At 37.2% G+C, this 20608-nt stretch overlaps 1 protein-coding gene across 1 annotated transcript in view; it reads right to left on the reverse strand.

The window, feature by feature from the left end:
- Window positions 1–18729, reverse strand: part of CYLC2 (cylicin 2) — a 55354-nt gene extending 36625 nt beyond the window's left edge. Inside the window, exon 1 of the mRNA XM_053605922.1 lies at window positions 18605–18729. Within this exon, the coding sequence (XP_053461897.1) occupies window positions 18605–18729 (125 nt within the window). The remainder of the gene's footprint in view (window positions 1–18604) is intronic.
- Between the last annotated feature and the right edge of the window lie 1879 nt (window positions 18730–20608).

A 20608-nucleotide genomic window follows, 5' to 3' on the forward strand; every position in this document is an offset into this window, starting at 1 on the left:
GTGACCCTGAGGGCGGAGCTTGCCAGGGCAGATCACTGACAATGGATCCGTGTGACCCACCACCAAACACTATTAGCTCCGTCTGGCTCAGCGGCTCAGACTGGGGCCCTAGACAACGGCCAAAGTTCTCCGCACTTCCACTCAGGCCTTCCCCAAGGCAGTTCAACTCAGTGCCAAGTCCAAGGACATCAAAAGAGTTCACAGGTAAGGCCTTTCTGGTTTGCAGTCTCGCTGCTACTGAACTTACAGTTGTGGGCGGGTTTAGACGGGTTGAACACACGCGACCACTTGCCGGTTTTCCACTGTTTTAGTCCTCCTCTTGGGGTCCAGAAGTCTCTCGCTGACTCCCTGTAGCCTCATAGGAGTGATGATAGGCAGTTCCCACCAGCCAGAGATGCCTGGAGTCCTATCTCCCCAGACTCACGGTGCCCAGATGCAAGGAAGCTGTTACTCGGCTGCCATCTTGCTCCGCCCCTATAATAATTATTTAATTTATTATAATTTATTATAAAATGTATGGGATAATTTATTATTACTTGTTATTATAATATTTATGGGATATTAAGATATGATATTGCTATATCAGTTCAAATTTTGCTTTTTGAGAAACTTACTATGGTTCATAATATTGCACTAATTTACATTTCTACCAACAGTGTGTGAGTTCCATATCCACACTAGGATTTGTTATTTTTGGTCTTTTTGATAATAACCATTCCAAATGTGAAGTTATATCTCATTCTCTTTTTGACTTGCATTTCCCTGATCATTAGTGATATTGAGTGTTTTTAATATACCTATTAGCCATTGATATATATTGTCTTTTGAGAAATCTCAGGGATTTTGTTCATTTTTATATCAAATTATTTGTTGTTTGCTATTAAGTTTTTAAATATATTCTGGATATAAACCTCTCACTAGGTACATAGTGGGCAAATACTTTCTCCCCTACTGTAGGTTGTATCTTTATTTTTTATTCCTTTGCCAGGCAGAAGCTTCTTAGTTGGATGTAATTCCATTTGCCTATTTTTGCTTTTCATGCAGTCTTACACAAAAAAATTCTTTCTCAGTCCTATTTCATGAAGCACATTCTCTATGATTTTTTCTGGGTGTTTAATGGTTTGGGGTCTTATTTTTAAGTCTTCAATTCAGTTGGATTTAATTTTATTTTTTAATTTGGTGAGAGATGTGGGTCTAGTTTCATTCTTCTGCCTGTGGCTATCCAGTTTCCCCTGCACAATGTATTGCAAAGACTGTCATTTCCCCTGTGTGTGTTTTTAGTTATTTTCAAAAATCAATTGGTTGTGAATATGTGCATTTATTTCTAGATTCTCTATATTTTCCAATGGTTTTTGTATCTGTTTTTATGCCATCTTTATGCTGCTTTTGTTCTGTCTATTGGTAGGGTATTTTGAGGAGGTCATGTGATGCTTCCAACTTTGTTCTTACGTTTTCACTTCACTATGTCTAATGTCTTTCTCTATGCATAAGATTTTTAGTTCGATGCAATTCCATTTGCCTAATTTTGCTTTTGTTTCTTGTGCTTTTTGACTCATTTTCAAAAAACTCTTTGCCATGAACAATGTCAAGAAGCTTTTCCACTATGCATATTCTAATAGCATTATAGTTTTCAGTCTTATGGGTCTTTTGTAATTTTGAAATGATATATGAACATAAGTTGAGATCAATGCCCAATTTCATTTCTGTGCATATCAATTTTACTCAACACAATTTATTAGAGAGCATATTTTTCATTTTTTTAAATTTCAATAGATTTCAGAGGTATAAGTGGAAATGTTGTATATTCATGTAGTCTGGACTTCAGTGTACCCTTCAACTGAATAATGTACAATGTACCCAATAGCTGATTTTTCATTCCAAATCCCCTTTCACTCTTCTACCTTCTGGTCTCCAGTGCCCATTATTCCATTCTTATGACCACACACCCAACAAACAAATCAAATACCCAACTGAGGTATTTGATTTTCTGTTCCTGAGTTACTTCACTTAGGATAAAGGCCTCCAGCTCCATCCAAGTTGCTACAAAATACATCACTTAATTCTTTGTTAATGGGTGAGTAGTATTCCATGGTATACATAGTGTCCCACATTTTCTTTATCTACTCATCTCTTGATAAGTACTTAGGTTGATTCCATATCTTGGTTATTGTAAATTGTGCTACAATAAACACACATGTGCAGGTATCTTATTGTTTTAATACTTTTCCCCTAAGTCACATACCCAGTAATGTAGATCTAGTCATTCTTCTGTAGAAGGCTTTACAATTTTTATAGCATCAGTGATTGAATGCAGTATCTTTGCCCCAGTGAATGTTGCCTGCTTTGTCAAAGATCACTTGGCGGTACATATGTGGCTTTCTTTCTGGATTCTCCATTCTGTTGCATTGATCTATGTGTTTGTTTGGTTACTATACACTGCAGTATAATTCAAGGTCCAGTAATGTGATACTGTCATCTTTGTTGCTTTTCCCATAGGATTTCTTTGTTCATTTAGGCTGTGTTTTGCATCCGTATAATTTTTTTTATTTTTTTGTTCTGTCAAAAAGATATTTGTATTTTTCGGGGCAGTGCACTGAATTTGTAGGGTGTTTTTCTGGAAGTTTTGGTAATTGTAAGCCATGATGTTTTTTTCCATCCATAAGCATTGGGTATTTTTTCCATTCTTTTGGCCAAATACAATTTTGTTCATTGGTGTTTGTAGTTTTCTTTTTTTTTTTAATTATTAAATCATAGCTGTGTACATTAATGCAATCATGGAGCACCATACACTGGTTTTATGGACCGTTTGACACATTTTCATCACACTGGTTAACATAGCCTTCCTGGCATTTTCTTAGTTATTGTGTTAAGACATTTATATTGTACATTTACTAAGTTTCATGTGTACCCTTGTAAGATGCACCGTAGGTGTAATCCCACCATTCACCCGCCCTCCACCCATCCTCCTTTCTCCCTACCCTGCTTGTCCCCCTTCCCTCTATTCTTGGGTTATAACTGGGTTATAGCTTTCATGTGAAAGCCATAAATTAGTTTCATAGTAGGGCTGAGTACATTGGATACTTTTTCTTCCATTCTTGAGATACTTTACTAAGAAGAATATGTTCCAGCTCCATCCATGTAAACATGAAAGAGGTAAAGGCTCCATGAGTTTGAGACCAGCATAAGCAAGAGCTGTTCTCTACTACATATAGAAAAAAAAAATAGGTGGGCATTGCAGTCTGCTGTAATCCCAGCTACTTGAGAGGCTGAGGCTGGATGATCGCTTGAGTTCAGAAGTTTGAGTTGCTGTGAAATAGCTGCCTGACCCCATGGAACCCTTGCGTGGGCAAGAGAGTGAGACCCTGTCTCAAACAAACAAATAAATAAACAATACCAAAAAAAAACCCAAACAAACAAAAATAAAAAAAAACAAAAAAGAGAGAAAAAACAACTGATCATTATTTTTTTCACTGACTATATCATTGAACAGTATTATTGAAATATTCATACAATTCTAACTGTGACAGGTACATGTATGTTTTTGTTTCCAGACCTACATATTAACAGAACATTTAGGAAGTCATGCACAGGGTTAAAATAATTTACTAATGCATTTTTTTTAAATTACATGTGTGACAACATAATTTTGAGGACATAAACTTTTACATGTTCTTTTTATTCTTGCTTTAGAAATTTTCTTTGTATGTCTACATTTGTTGTACCCTCATATCAACCTGAAATTAAAAAAAAAAAAAGAAATGCAAATGAAATCCTAAGCCCCCTAACCAATTGAACAGATACCCTATTGGCCAAAAGGACCTCAGAGAAACCTTAAAATTGACTTCCTGGCCATGATGGTATGGGGCGTTAGATATACCTCATTATATTCCTGCCCTTGCTAACTAGTCATTAACCTTTATTTCTTAAGAGTTAAACAGAAGCCAGCCCTTTGAAAAGATTTGCTCCTCTGCTGATAGCAACCAACCTGATGACTGTGCCTTCCTTCTGTGATTTTGAAACAACTGACCAGCATTCCTTCCAGGTGGTCTGGCCACAAGTGGTCTGGCCAGTTTGTGGAGGCTGCTTACTGAGAGGCTATGCCTTCTGTTTCACCTTTTGACGTAGTTTCTAAACTTCCTCTTCAGATCGTGCTCAAACCACCATTTTTTTTTTTTTTTTTTTTTTGACAGAGTCTTACTATTTGCCCTGGGTAGAGAACCGTGGCATCACAGCCTACAGCAACCTCAAACTTTTGGGTTTAAGTGATTCTCTTGCCTCAGCCACCCAAGTAGCCGAGACTACATTCGGCCACCACAATGCCCAGCTATTTTTTGGTTGCAGTTGTCATTGTTGTTCAGCAGGCCTGGGCTGGGCTCGAACCCGCCAGCTTAGGTTTATGTGGCCAGCGCCCTACTCACTGAGCTACAGGCGAGCCTTAAGTCATCATTTTTTGAATGTGTCATACAAAAGATGACACGAAACTCAGTCGTGTATACTGGAGTTTCTCCTTTCATACATATTCATGACTTTAGCTCTAGCTTATGAAATATGTATACTTACCCACCCCACTTAGAATATGTTTCTATGTCCTTCAGAGCCTGTTTCTGGCTTCTAGGTAGAGGATATGGTTACCAGCCAGTCAGAATGACCAGTTGCAAGCTGCAGGCTGTAGCCCTTTATGAAAAATCAAGCTCTCCTTTACAAATTTATGAACCTCATCATTCTTCAGTTGAATATATTGATAAGGAATTTATTTCAGCTAGATGGATAATTAATTATAATATCTTTTCTCCAAAGTAACATATAGATTGCTCTAGGATTCTCTCTCTCTTTTTGTTTGTTTCCTAACTTTTAATCTTGTTTGATAAAAATAAAACTACATCAGAGGAAAATTTTAGCATTATGCTTAAAACAAAAGTTGCCATTGATTATATCAAGTTGTTATTATTTTTCTCAGACTTATGCTTTAAGTTTCAACAAACAAACTCTACTTCAACTTCTCTTTCTATTTTTCTTGTTAATGTCACCGAGTTAATTTGAACTCATTCTGATTCATAGCACGGGGACCACCATGTGATGATGCAGCAATAAGGTGCTCACTGGACACAGCACCTTGCTACTGAACTTCCCAGCCTCTGAAACTGAGAGCTAATACCTTTCTATCCACTGTGAATCACTCCGTCTCAAGTACTCTGGTTCAGCAGCACAGAATGGACTAAGACAGATATTGGTATCAAAGATGTGTGGTGTTGATATACCAAACAACTGAAAATGTGGATGGGCTTTGGAACCGAGTAAGAGAGAGGCTAGAAGAATATGGGGAAACAGGCTAAAAAAATCTTAGATCATCATCAATAGAACATTAAGAGCAAATCTGTGGACAGTGCAGAAGGAGTGAATTGTCTATAAAGTCTGAAACTTCTTAGAGATTATTTAAGTGGTTGTGACCGGAATATAGGTGGAAATATGGACAATAAGGACCATTCCAATAAGGTTCCAGACAGAAATGAGGAGCACAGATTAGAAACTGAAGGAAACACTATTCTTGTTATAAAGTGTATAAAGTGGTAAAGAACATGGCTGAATTGTGCTCATGTCCTGGGGCTTTGTGGAAGGCAGAATTTAAGAGCAATAAGCTAGGATATCTGGCTGAAGAAATCGCTAAGCAAAATACTGAAAGGACTGCTTGGGTTCTCTTAACACCCTGTAATAAAATGAAAAGAGTAAGAATTTATTTAAAGGTAGAAATTACAAACAAAAGGAAAGCAAAATAAGAGATATGGAAAATCCTCACCTTGGCCATGTAAAGAATAAAAAGGCCTGTTCAGGAGAAGAAAACCAAAGATGTGTTCAAGTGACTATTTGGTAAGGAGTTTCCTATATATAGAAAGAAGCCAGGTGCTACCCATCAAGGCAATGGGAAATGACTTCGAAGCCATTTGATTATCTTTGAGACTGTCCCTCCCATCTCAGACTAATTGCTGTAGAATCTTGAAGGTGAAACATCTGAAGAGGTATCTCAGGGACCTAGCTTCTGCTGGCCTGCACCACCTCAAATGTCTCTTTTCCTCCTCCTGGCAGAGTGTTTCTTGGCCATCCCAGGCATGGCTCAAGTGGGCCTGGGTGCAGCTTCAGACACTTCTCTGCAAGGTACAGGCCATAAACCTCAGCTGTGTCCACGTGGTGCTAATTCTGCAGGAAGGAAGATGGGAAGGCATGACTGACTGCCTTCAGCTAGGTTTCAAAGGGTGCTTCAGTGACATTCCACAGGGGAGGAGCTGCCACAGAGGGTTCCATTAGGGTGATACCTAGTGTTGTCAGAGTTGGAGGCTGCTCCCAAGACCCCAGAACTGTAAAGACCCCACCAGTGTGCAACAGCAGCCTGGAGAGCTGCAGCTGCAAATCTTCAACTTCAAAAGTTGCTGTGTGTGCTGAGCCCAGAAAAGTCACAGAGGCAGAGCAGCCCAAGGGGCTCCACTCTTTTCCCTTATCTCCTAGAAGCTAAACATGGAATCAAGAAAGATGATTCAGGACCTGTAAGATTAACGCTGTCTTCTGGTTATCAGATTTCTAGCCTCGATGTGTGAACCAATACATTTCTGTTCAATATATGAATAAATGGCCCAGTCTGAGTATACTCACAAATAGCAACACAAAACAGACTAAAACAGCCCAGACTTCATAACCAGGTATCTGCTGCTCAGTCCTGATCTATACACGCCAATTTATTCAAGTCCATTTCACACTTGAAAGTTAGAACCTTATGTGTGTATTTTCTTATTTTTCATATATTTTAACCTTTAATATATTTTATAGATTTGGGCAAAATTTTTCCATTTGGCCAATAAAATTAAATAAAAGTGGTTTCAGTTTTAAGATTTTTTTGACCTATGTGTAAAAATGATAGATACAACGTTACAATTAAAGAAATTTTCTAGAATTAGAGTTAAAGATTAAGTCAGACACTGATGGGAAGTAATATTTGGGAGGTCTTAGTCATATGAGAGAAATAATTAATTTCAAGTATATAGGTATATAAGGAATATATAAGCTAAGCCAGCAACATTCTGATACATCAGGTGGAGCACGTTCTTCTTAGTAAAGCATCACAAGAATGGAGAAGTGAGGATCCAACTACTCAGTTCTAATATAAAGGTAGTAGATGAGCTAATACAGGTGGGGTTGGGGAATGAGGGATGGGGAGAAGGGAGGAGGGATGGGAATGATGGGTCACAGTGTATGCTCACCTCTTGGGGGGACTTTACCTAACAACCGCAATCAATGTAATTTGGTTCTTCGTACCCTCAATGAATCCCAAACTTTGAAAGTGGTTAAAGTTTAATAGGGTCTTCCAAAAAGACACTGAAGGTGTCCAGGGAATGGGCATCCACTGCCTAAAGTGCAATAATTTAAGGTCAAGAAGAATAACTAATTATTGTAACATTAACCAAATAAAAATTAGGAATAAATTAAAGGAGTACTCTATCAATTACTTAGGTTGAAAATTAGTATTAAATGAAAAAGATACGTTAAACATTTATTCTGCCTTTTAAGAAAAAAGGTACAACAATTCCTACCCACTTTCTGATTGACATGATTCCTTGAGGAACAATGAAATGATAGAATTATACAATAACCAGTTATAATTGCTACAATAGGTGGTGTCTTGGCTCTGGATCACAGGGGAGGAACTGCCGCACCTTCTGAGTCGCTGCCCCTGGGGTGTTTGTGCAGCTGGCTACAGGGAGGCAAGGGCTGTACAACTAAGTGCCAGGTCTGCCGAAGCACCCAGGCTGCTTTTACTTTTCCCTTATTTCCAAGTACAGTACTGCCTGTGTGAAGCTGGGGTAGGCACAGAACTCCTGAAGCTGAGAATGACCTTGATACAGGTTTCCCTCATTCAGGGCTAAACAGAACTCTCCCCACCCCCCCATTTCCTAGGCCTCGACAATTTCATGGAGGTTTCCTAGGCCTGGGCAATTCATGAAGGGAATGGCTTGTTCATCTTGCCCTGAGCGGAAGAGACTGTATCCATTCATTAATGCCCTCATTCACCTTGTCCTAGCGGAAGGGACTGTAGTCATTCATTTGCTTCCAAGTCCTGCCCAAATGTAACTACAAAGGACACATGTGACTCTATGTACCCCTAGACAAAGGACCCAGGCAGAGATTTCCCACTTGGGTCTTTCCCTCTGCCAGGAGCTCTGGTGCTTTTTCTGTATTCCTTTCTGTCTAATAAATCCTATCTTACCACTGATCTGTGGTCCATGGGTTCATTCTTCGAATCCCCAAGACCAAAGACCTACTGAAGAAAGAAATTTTGGTAACACAAGCATGTTTAAAATAATGTACATTAACAGCTGAGTGGGTATTCAGCTTCAAAAAACCTATTAAGAATAGTTCGGGTGATTTTACTAAAATTATCAGTGGGTTTATTTACATATTCCCAGAATTAGTTAATAAAATACATACCCAGTGAAATGAGCAATTTTCTCCAGGGATATTAAAAAACAAATTCTATTCTCATAATATATTAAATAAAAGGAATTATCCCATAGGGTTTTTATCAAGGACTCTCAAAAATATATGCTAAAAAATATTATAGCAATCACATTATAGTTTTCCACTGTGATTTTAACTATATTCCAACACAGTGATTTCATTTCTAACAAAGCAAAAAAGGTGGAACTTACAGTGACCAGTGAATGAACCTTTGGGATAACTCTATATATGGCATTAGGGCCCGATCAGAGGTACCAGCAAAAGGTATAACCCACCTGCAAAGCTGAATTGGTGGCTCCCACGAGTAGTGGGAATGGAAGTGCTTTGCTCAGCCTCAAACCAGCTCAAGGCCCAATCGAAGCAGGGAGGCAAACTAAACTTCAAAAGTACATTTCTACCACACATAGCAGCTGGTCTTGTCTGTCCAAGACAGTGACTCCAAATAACCACAGCCTTCAACCCTATCCAACTGTGGAACTCAAATGGCAGTACCACCTGGCCAGAGAATGTGTCCTGTGGTCTGGTTCAATCAGAGGCAATCACACTTCCCAGGCAGCAGTTTCACCTGACTGCTGAGCCCAGCCACTATTCTTGCCAAACGACAGAGCTCTGCCAGTAGTTTTATTCAAATCAGCACATGAAGTAGCCCAGGATTCTGGAGAATCTGAAAGTTCTGCTGCTTGCCTGGAATTGTTACTGGCTGGCACATTTAGAATCACAGGCTAGACTAAATAGTGAATGTCCATCCTTGTCCAAGAGCTTCTGTAAAAGCTGGAAGAGGTGACCTGGCAGGGGCAATGGGGAGGCGGCTAAAGTGGAGCTGACCCCTGTATCGATCACATGGTATAGGCTTGAGAGTTCAGAGTGGAGTTAATTGTAGAAGCCAATGGGACCCTCTGTGCTTGCTCTCCCATGCAATGCTACTCCACAGTCCTCAGGCAGCTCCCTGATCAGTACTCAGTCCTGCCTTGGTGAGGGTTCCTTCTTGCAGGTTGGCCAGGAGTAACTGTGGGGGTCTTGGGAAGCCCTGGGTTGTCTCCTCTGACCCTTGCTCACGTGTGGGCGTCTTCCCCAGGTACCTTCAGATCATGCAGAGTGGTTTAGCAGGAACCACGTTTGGTTTCTCCACTTGCTTCTCTAGTAATTCACAATGCTCTAAGATGATCCATCAGTTTGTGAAAACTTGTAACTTTTGATCCTTTTCCTGAAATGGTGTATGCATGCTGTTTCTAGTCTGCTATCTTGGCCCTCTCCTCTGAATAATTATTAAATATATATCTCTATCTACATGTATAAGGTTACTGTGAGAGTTAAATATAATTTTATATGAAGAGTGCACCTTGCTAGTACTTGGTGTGTAGCCCATGTTCCAGGATTAGCTGTTTGTTTCTCTTTTGCTTGGCAATTTGGAAGTAAAATGTTGAATACAGTTCTTAAGAAGAGCTACTCTACTGGTTGTCTAAAGGAGACAAACTGGAGAAATGGCTAAAAATGTTGATCTATCCTTTAACATCTTAGCCTTAAACAGAAATTGAACAATCCCCAGATAGACTGGAAGACTCAAAATGAAAATGATAAAATAATAAACTAAAATAGCATTCTTGTCACAAGCTTTTGTTATAATATGAAGAGAGAAAGTAAGGGAAAATAAATTCTGCATATGGATATGGATTTATTCAACCCTTATTTATTGATCACAATTTAGGTATTAGCATCTTGCCAATGTCTGCAAATCCAAGAGAGAATAAGACACTATCTTGTACTCCAGAGCTGAGAATCTAGTGGTGTTGGGAGTGACATATTAGAGAACAGATGTTGACAAGTATTGTAATACTTCATAAAAAGCATATTAAATGTCTTAACCAGTAAGAGAGTTTGATTTGCTTTTCTCTCATCAGTGTGTCAAACAATCTATTTAAAATTTCCTTTATCAATTTTTTTTTTTTTTTTTTTTGTAGAGACGGAGTCTCACTGTACCGCCCTCCGGTAGTGTGCGGTGGCATCACAAGGCTCACAGCAACCTCCAACTCTTGGGCTTACGTGATTCTTTTGCCTCAGCCTCCTGAGGAGCTGGGACTACAGACGCGCGCCACAACGCCCGGCTATTTTTCTGTTGCAGTTTGGCCGGGGATGGGTCCGAACCCGCCACTCTCAGCATATGGGGCCGGTGCCCTGCTCACTGAGCCACAGGCGTTCCTTTTCCTAGTTTTTAGGATACCTTGGATACATCCAGTAATTTAGAATTTTCCAGTAGAAAGGGAGATGCCATGCTCTCCTTCTTGCAGACATTCCAAATATATGGGATAATGTATGGGCAGTTCTTTTGGATACATTATCTCTTATTGAAAGATGATGGAGCGATACTAGGAGCAATTTAGATATTCAGTCGGCAAAGTGTACCAGAAAAAGTAGCAAAATGAATATAAAGTCTAGTCAGGGCCTCTGCATGTGCTCCTCACAATTTACAGCAACAGGTTAGCCCTTCTCAATAATCAGTCTTAACAGCACACAGTAACTTACTTCATTCTCATAGTTGCTCTGGCAAACAGGTAGAAAGAGACTATTATATACATTTTGAAAAAAATAGATTTTTGGGGGTGTACCAAGTGTCAGTTTTTTCCCATAGAAGGATGGAGAGTCAGTGGACAGCTAAAATGAGGCACTAAAATGTTCAAGAATGTTATAGGGTTGAGTTATTACTTGGTACCCTCAAATATGTAAAATATATAATACAGATTCCATACCTGTATAAGAAGACTAGGAAACTGTAGATGTGGAGTGAAAGGGCTTAGATCTGGGAAATAGTTCTTTTCTTTCTTCCTGTTAGTAATTAAGAGGAAAACATATGATTTGTATGTTACAGAATGGTATTGATGACCAGGTTCTAGATTCCTGAACCAGGACCCAGGGAGATCACTGAATGATGGACTCCCGAATAAGGTTCTGTGCACATTTTCAAAAGGATGAAAACATTGTTTGTTCAGAGGCTTGGAAATCACACTCATATCAGACTTTAACATTGCAGCAGTAACTCAACCTTACTTGTTCATCTCTGCTTGCTTTGTTTCAGACTTAAACATCTTATGCTTTACCAAATTTGCTAGTAGAACTTACAGCTTTTGGACTGAAGGAACCAGGAACCACCCTTGTGCAAGATGATAATTTATGAAGTCAAGGTAGATGAGTTATTACAAATGCATGAATGTAAAACAGATTTATTAAAAAAAACAAAAAACCTGGGTAAATCTTTGCTACAAGCCTTGAGTCATTTGCAAAAGGAATGAGCTTATGAGTAAATGGTACTGCAAGACCCAAGCCATCAATTTACCCAGTGACCATTTATAAGTTACCAAAAAAGAAGGATGGAAAGCATAAGTTTATCTGCCTGATACTTTTTAATATTTATTTTTTTGTCTTAAAAATAAAGCATTTTTTATTACTGTGTAAATACAAGTACAAAGTCAATATGTATATGTACTTTGTATACACATATTGCAAACATGCATATATATTTTATACATACATGTACACACACACCACAGTCTGAAAATTAAGTTTGTGAACTTGCCACTGTGTGCTTTGGCAGCACTGTACAAACAACTTTGTAGATTTCATAAGCTGGGAATATCAGTATGTCACAGCTGTGTTCACGTCGATGTGTGGTGGTGTCTTGCTGAGTTGTGCTCATTACTGTGCTGCATGATTTTGTGTGCCATTGCGAGAATAGCAGAACGTGAATTAGAGCAATGAACAAATATTCAAAAACTTCTTGTAAAGCTTGGCAAGAGTAGAAGTAAAATCAGGGACATGATAGTCCAAATTTTGGGAGATATAATGCCATGAAGAAAATAGCAGTGTGCAAATGGATTAATCATTTTTCTCAGGGAAGAGAAAGCATCACTGATGAAGAAAGGTTGGGGGGGGGAGTATCATGCAGAACAGAAAATATTACAAAAATTTGTCAGATTGTGTGTCAAAGTTGTCAACGAAGTATGAGAATCATAGCAAACCAAGTAAACATCAATAGAGGAATAATTAGGAAAATTTTAACTGAAAATCTGTACTTTATCATTATCAGTGTAAAGTACAGAAATGTAAAAATGTCCATATTATCTTACATCATGGAGTGAAAACTATTCTTGGGAAGATTCCAGATTGGGAGAATACAGATCATTATCTCAGCAGAAATTATGTCATGAATTGCTGAATCAATTGCTCTCTCATTTCTTTCTATTTGCAAGAAGACTTGTTACAGAATGATCATCCCTTTGATAATCAGGTATGATGTAAAGTACAGTAGGAAGCTTCTGAAATGTCTCCTAATGAACTCTGCTCCTAGTATTCACACTTTGTATGCCACCCCTCCTATGTGTATGTGTATTTGTGTGTGTGCATGTACACATGTGAGCACATTGAGAAGGATGGACCTACTGACCTGATTGCCATTTGATCTTCCGTAAACCAAACAAAAGCATACACTGGGGAAAACAATTTGTGTGTGCACATGTACACATGTGAGCACATTGAGAAGGATGGACCTACTGACCTGATTGCCATTTGATCTTCCGTAAACCAAACAAAAGCATACACTGGGGAAAACAATTTGTGTGTGCACATGTACACATGTGAGCACATTGAGAAGGATGGACCTACTGACCTGATTGCCATTTGATCTTCCATAAACCAAACAAAAGCATACACTGGGGAAAACAATCCCTATTCAATAATTGGTGCTGGGAGAACTGGATAACTACACATAAGAGTGCAACTGGACCCAATCCTTTCACCACTTACAAATATTGACTCAAGATGAATTGAAGAGTTAAATTTAAGACGTGAAATAATAAAAGTCCTAGAAAAAAGCTTGGTAAAATCTCTTGAGAGTGCCACTCTGGGGAAAGATTTTATGAAGACTTCATTGACAATCGTAACAGCAACAAAAATACACTAAAAAGACTTAATTAAGATGAAAAACTTCTGCACAACTAAGGACACAGCAATTAAAGCAAATAGACAACCTTCAGAATGTGAGGGTTGATAACTAGCATCTACAGAGAATTCAAATTAATCAAGAACAACAACAAAAAAGGAGTAAACAATTCCATCTATCACTGGATGAGAGACATGAATAGAATGTTCTCTGAGGAAGACAGATTAATGGCTAACATTAATTGTAAATGTTCATTGTCCCTGATTGTCAGAGAAATGCAAGTCAAAACTACCCTGAGATATCACCTAAGTCCAGTGAGAACAGCCCACATCACAAAGTCACAAAACACCAGATGTTGGCAGGGATGTGGAGAGAAAGGAACATTTTACACTGTTCTTAGGATTACAAACTAATATACCCTCTTTGGAAAGAAGTACGGGGAACCCTCAAAGAACTCTCAATAGGCCACCCATTTGATCCTGTAATCCCATTACTAGGAATCTACCCAGAAGAAAAAAAAAATCTTTTTATCTTAAGGACATTTGCACTAGAGTGTTTATCGCAGCTCAATTTATAATCACCAAGATGTAGAAACAAACTAAATGCCCACCAACCCAGGAATGGATTAATGAGCTATGGTATATATGTACCATGGAATACTATTCAGCTCTTAAAAAAGATGGAGACTTTATATCTTTTTTAATAACCTGGTTGGAGTTGAAACACATTCTTAGTAAAGTATCACAAGAATGGAGGAGCAAGAAGCCAGTGTATTCAATTCCAATATGAAGCTAGTAGATGATCTAATACCACAAAAGAGAAAAACTCAAATCAATTCAAGGTGGGGGGCGGCGGCTGGGGAACAATGAAGCTGGGAGAGGGGAGGTAGGAGGGAGATGGGTGCGCTCCCACTTAAAGGGCACAATGCTCCCACCTCATGGAGACAGAACACAATTATAAGTGGGTGTCTACCTAACAAATGCAAACCTTGTAACCTAATTCTTTGTACCCTTAAATTAACCTGACACAATACAAAAAAAAGTGTGTGTGTGTATATATATATGAAGGGTGGTTCAGGTGCTGGGGAGAGGAGAAATAGGACAGTTTGGGTCAGCAGTACAGAGTTTCAGGTTTCAAGAAGATAAAATTCTGAAAATCTATTGCACAACAAGCTACATATATTAATAGTTAATACTACTACCGTGTACATTTAAAACTTATTAAAGCAATAATCAAAAAGTAACATAACGCACAGAGTGGTGGAAACATTTGCAAACTACTTATTTGACAAGAAGTTACCAAGAATATGTAAGGAGTCCAACAACTCAATAGGAAAAAAATATATATATATCCCAATTAAAAATGGCCAGAGGATGAGAATAGATATTTCTCAAAAGAAGACATACAAATAAATGGCCATCAAGTGTATGAAAAATTGCTCAACACCATTAGTCATAAAAAAATACAAATCAAAGGCATGATGCGATAGCATCTCACCCCCATTAAAATGGCTATTTTCAAAGCATAGGCAATAATGAGTGCTGGTGAAGAAGTGGAGAGAGAGGAATCCTCACATACTATTGGAGGAAATGTAGATTAGTGGAGAAGAGCACTGTGGATAATAGCATGAATTCTTTAAAAATCTAAATATAGAAATGCCATGTGACAAATCAATTACACTGCTAGGCATGTATCCTGAAGAAGGGAATTCTGTCTATTGAAAAGATTATCTGCACTCCTATGTTAATTGCAGCAATGCAGATGTCCATCAATGAATGAATGGATAAAGAAATTGTGGTACATATACACAATGGAATATTATACAATCACAAAAATGAAATCTTGCCATTTGCAATGATGAAAAACAAATCTTGCATGGTCTCACTCTTATGTGGAGCTAAATATTCAAAACAACTGTTCTCAGTTTAGGGTCACCAGATAAGGGGGTCTTGGGATAAAGAATAATGAGGTTTGACACAATGTCTGTGGGAATTGAGGAAGTCTGGGAAAAGACCTCCTGAGTAAACCTTGAGTCTTTATTTATTACCACAAAGTGAGAAAAAGTAGTTAAAAATTCCTTATCAGACATCAGCAACGGGGAACATCAAAAGGGTCAGAAAGGATGTCTCCAATTTGTTTTTGCAAAATCTTAGACTTTAAGCAAGACCTCTGCACTAGCATCAAAAGACCTTTGGAATCGAGAGAATCTTTACCATAACCCTTATGCCTGGCACTGCCACCCTCACACATATATTCTCCCTTGGAGGCCAGTTTTCTGATCTCCTACACGGACACAACTCACCTGCCATTCTCGTGATTCTCCAGGTCTCTCAAGCAGGAAGTCTCTTGCTAAAGATCAGGGCTCAATTTCCCTACACTTATGGAGACAGTGAGTAGAACGATGGTTACCAAAGTCTGAGAAGGGTAGTGGGGAGTGGGGTAAGGTGGGGATAGTTAATGGGTGTAAAGATATAGTTAGATAGTTATATAGAAGGAGCAATATTTCTTAACACATTGACTGTAATCAACAATAGGTTATATTTTAAAATATAACTCAGTGAGTGGAATTGGAGTTTTCCTAAAACAAGGAAATGATAAATATCTGAGGTGATGTATACCCCACTTACCCTATTCGATTAATTCACATTGCATCCCTGGATTAAAATATCTCATTTACCCTGTGAATATGCGCAACTACAAAATACATATTTTAAGTGGATGGCAGGTTCTCAGTCAGCCTACAAAAATAAAAATAGGTAACGTGGTAAATTTTATGTTATGTGTTCATTTTCCAGAATATAGAAGAAAAACATTTCCCTTACCTACGGCTTTGATATAGAATATACTCAAAATGGTAAATCACAAATGAATATACAGAAAGATAAGAATATATATGAATATTTAATAATATATTTATGCATATTACATAGCTATAGAATGTTATATTGCTATGTTCTGATACTTGTAAATGAAAAAATGCTTTAGTGAAAATATAAAATATATTATTATTATTATTATATGGAGATTATGTGGGTATAACCAGAAAGACATTTACTGATTTCTTCACATCCAATCCAATGTATTTTTATCTTTGTAAGCCTTCTTAGGATATGTCATTGGTATCAAATATCATTGTTATTTATTTTTTCCCACATACACGTCCAATTATTACATTCTTGGAAGTTTTAAACATTTAACTCTTTTTTCTTTAACAGCATTAATCAAGTCAGTGGCTACATATCAAGTTGGCAAAGTCAATGCAAAGTGAAATACTTAGAATATCGCATTCCACTTTAGTTACATCATGTTTCCAGGAGTTGACAAAAGATCTCCTCAATTTCATGCCAAATTTAATAGTTTTTAATCATAGCTTCTCTCCATTCTCTAAAATTAATATGTGAATTATAAGAACTAAGTCAGAAGGAAAATTATACTAATCATTTATCTCTTACCAAATTTCCAGATGTAATGGATTTAGCTTAATCTCAAGTTCCAAAGACCCATATCGCAACACCAATCCTAAATAAATGGAGTAAAATTAAAGTCAACAGATGTCTACTATTTACCGTGTATTAACCTGGCACTGAGCTATAAACTGGAGTTAGAGAGCTGTATGATGCGGTGTCCCTGACTTCAAGGAACTTTATGCAAATAAGAGTGTACAAACTGCGTATCTGTCTATATCTATCTATCTGTCTGTCATCTCTGTTTATCAGTCTATCCGCCTGCTCCATCTACCAGCCTACGTTTTGACAAGAAACAGGGAAGAGACAGCAAGAGACAGAATGAAAGTGAGAGAGAAAAAAAGGGGTCGGGGAGAGAGAGAGAGAATGTATTATCCACAGAAAGGATTTAGGGAAAAAGGAATAACTTTACCTATTATAACATAATATGTGAATTAATACATGAATATTTTACCAGGTAATTATATCTTTATTGAGTGAAAACAAAAACAATACTATACCCACATAATAAGGTTATTTGTTTACATAAATTAAATAAGTGAAGAGTTAAATTGCTATTAAATGTTTTTTACTGATATATTTTATGAAGACCACATACTCTATTCTTTTACTTTAATACTTATTAAAAGATCATCATGCTACCAAAATGACTACATCTCAAAAGATCCTTTAAAATACACTATAAGTCAAAATATCCACAGGAAATGTTGGAGTTACATTGCATTTTTAAAAGATTAACCTTTTAAAATATTAGTGTTAGAACTTCAGGAAGTGTTTCAATTCACAAGATGGCATGTGGTCATTCATTTCAGAAACCAGCATGAAAACTATATGGGCTGAGTCAAAAGTGAATTAGAGATGGCATTAGGAAAAAAATGAAAAATATGAAAAAATAAAACCATTACTTTAGCATAGTCTCTGGATGCTACTAAATTTCTAATGGATGTATTTGACCAGGCTTTCTGCAAACTGATCATGGAATTGCCAATTTTGGGTCTAGTTCAATTTATAGTCAACTGTATTTGCAAATATATAGCATAGTATGTTGCATACCATACATATAATCATTTTTAAATATGCTTTTTGTCATGAGAAATGTATATTCATCATAAGAATTAGACATTTTATGTAATGAAGTATTCAAAATCATTAAAAAATACGTAATGTGATTTTGATTCTTTACAGAACAACCATGTGTCTTAAAATTGGTATTTTATGTTATAAATTAGTCATGAACTTAAATTACAAATATAAGTTTAAATATTTCCCTAATTAAGCATTTATATATTTTGAATATTAAAATGTGGAAAAGAATGTCAAAAACATTTTTTTACTTGTCCAAATTCTCTTTACAAGAGAAAACTCATGTTAGCAGTTTAATGTGGTGTTTAATTTATTTACACACCCACATGCAAATTTAATAAAGGAAAAGAAAACAAAAAAACCCACAACAAAACCCTTTGAAACCAGAGCAAAGCTTTGTGATTTCTTGTTTGTTTCAAGGTTATTTTCGGTTCTTTATTAAAGGTTTTTCATTTCCTTCTTAAATGCTCTGAATGTTTGTTAATTTTATGTGGAAGTATTTAAAAAATTTTGTTATATCTCTTATGTTTTACAACTGTCATTTGGGGCAAATGGAAGGATCTTCTTCTTTTTTAAGGCTGAGAGCACGTAATGTGATTTGTATTTTATGTGTTTATACACACACCCCACAACACAGGTTTCTTCATCCAATTGTCCATTGTCAAACACTAAGATTTTTCCATTATCTTGGCTATTACTGTGAACGTAGGGAGCGCGGATATGTTTACGAGGTAGTGATTTCACCCACATGTGGAATCTAAAAAAAAAAAAAAAAAATGTAAGGTTAAATACATAGAAATAGAGAACAAAACCATGGTTGTAGGGGCAGTGTGAAAGGGAGAAGAAATGGGAAGACGGAAGCCAAAAATACAACGTAGCAGATTCGTAGGAAGAACAAGTCTAGATATCTAATGTACATCAGGAGAATTATATTTAATAAAATTTTATTATATTTGGGATTTTTGTTAAATCAGTAGATTATAGCTGCTTTGTCACAAAAAAGTCACCACATGAGATGATACATATGTGAGTATTATTCACTATATTAACCAGTATACTATATATATATGTATCACATGTTGTAATCTTCGACTATAGACAATAAGCCACAAATTTTTCAAAATTAAAAGATGTGCTTTAAAGAAGATTGTCAACAAATGAAAAAGCAACCTATAGAATGGGAAAAAAAAATTATGTATATAACAGGAAACTGACATCCAGAATATATATCTCTTAGAATTCAATAATATATACCAGAATATTTATTTTTTTTATTTAATTGTATTTTCTTTTTTTTTTATTAAATCATAACTGTATACAATGATATGATCATGGGGCATCATACACTGACTTCATAAACCATTTGACACATCTTTATCACAGTGGTTAGCATAGCCTTTCCGGCATTATCTCAGTTACTGTGCCAAAACATTTACATTCTACATTTACCAAGTTTCGCAAATACCCCTGTAATATGCACCACAGGTGTGATCCCACAGATTCCCCTCCCTCTACCCACCCAACCCCCTTTCCCACTTCCCCCTATTGTTAAGTTGTAGCTGGGTTATAGCTTTCATGTGAGAGTCCCAAATTAGTTTCATAGTAGGGCTGTGTACATTGGGTATTTTTTCTTCCATTCTTGGGATACTTTACTAAGAAGAATATGTTCCAGCTCCATCCATGTAAACATGAAAGAGGTAAAGTCTCCATCTTTCTTTAAGGCTGCATAGTATTCCATGGTATACATATACCACAATTTATTAATCCATTCGTGGATCGATGGGCACTTGGGCTTTTTCCATGACTTAGCTATTATGAATTGGGCTGCAATAAACATTCTGGTACAAATATCTTTGTTATGTTGTGATTTTTGGTCTTCTGGGTATATGCCCAGCAGAGGGATTACAGGATTGAATGGCAGATCTATTTTTAGATCTCTGAGTGTTCTCCATATATCTTTCCAAAAGGAATGTATTAATTTGCATTCCCACCAGCAGTGCAGAAGTGTTCCCTTTTCTCCGCATCCACGCCAACATCTCTGGTCTTGAGATTTTGTGATAGAGGCTAGTCTCATTGGAGTTAGATGATATCTCAAAGTAGTTTTGATTTGCATTTCTCTGATGATTAAAGATGATGAGCATTTTTTCATATGTCTGAAGGCCGTGCGCCTGTCTTCTTCAGAGAAGTTTCTCTTCAAATCCCTTGCCCAGCCTGCGATGGGATCCCTTGTTTTTTTCTTGCTGATGCGTTTGAGTTCTCTGTGGATTCTGGTTATTAAACCTTTGTCAGAGATATACCCTGCAAGTATCTTCTCCCATTCTGAGGGCTGTCTGCTTGCTCTGCTTACTGTGTTCTTAGCTGTGCAGAAGCTTTTTAGTTTGATCAAGTCCCAGTAGTGTATTTTTGAAGCTGCTTCAATTGCCCGGGGGGTTCTCCTCATGAAATACTCACCCAGACCAATTTCTTCAAGGGTTTTCCCTGCATTCTCCTCTAGTATTTTTATAGTTTCATGTCTTAAGTTTAAATCTTTAATCCAATGAGAGTCTATCTTAGTTAATGGTGAAAGGTGTGGGTCCAATTTCAGTCTTCTGCAGGTTGCCAGCCAGTTCACCCAGCACCATTTGTTAAA

The sequence above is a fragment of the Nycticebus coucang genome, chromosome 2, assembly GCF_027406575.1.
Source record: "Nycticebus coucang isolate mNycCou1 chromosome 2, mNycCou1.pri, whole genome shotgun sequence".
Lineage (NCBI taxonomy): Eukaryota > Metazoa > Chordata > Mammalia > Primates > Lorisidae > Nycticebus > Nycticebus coucang.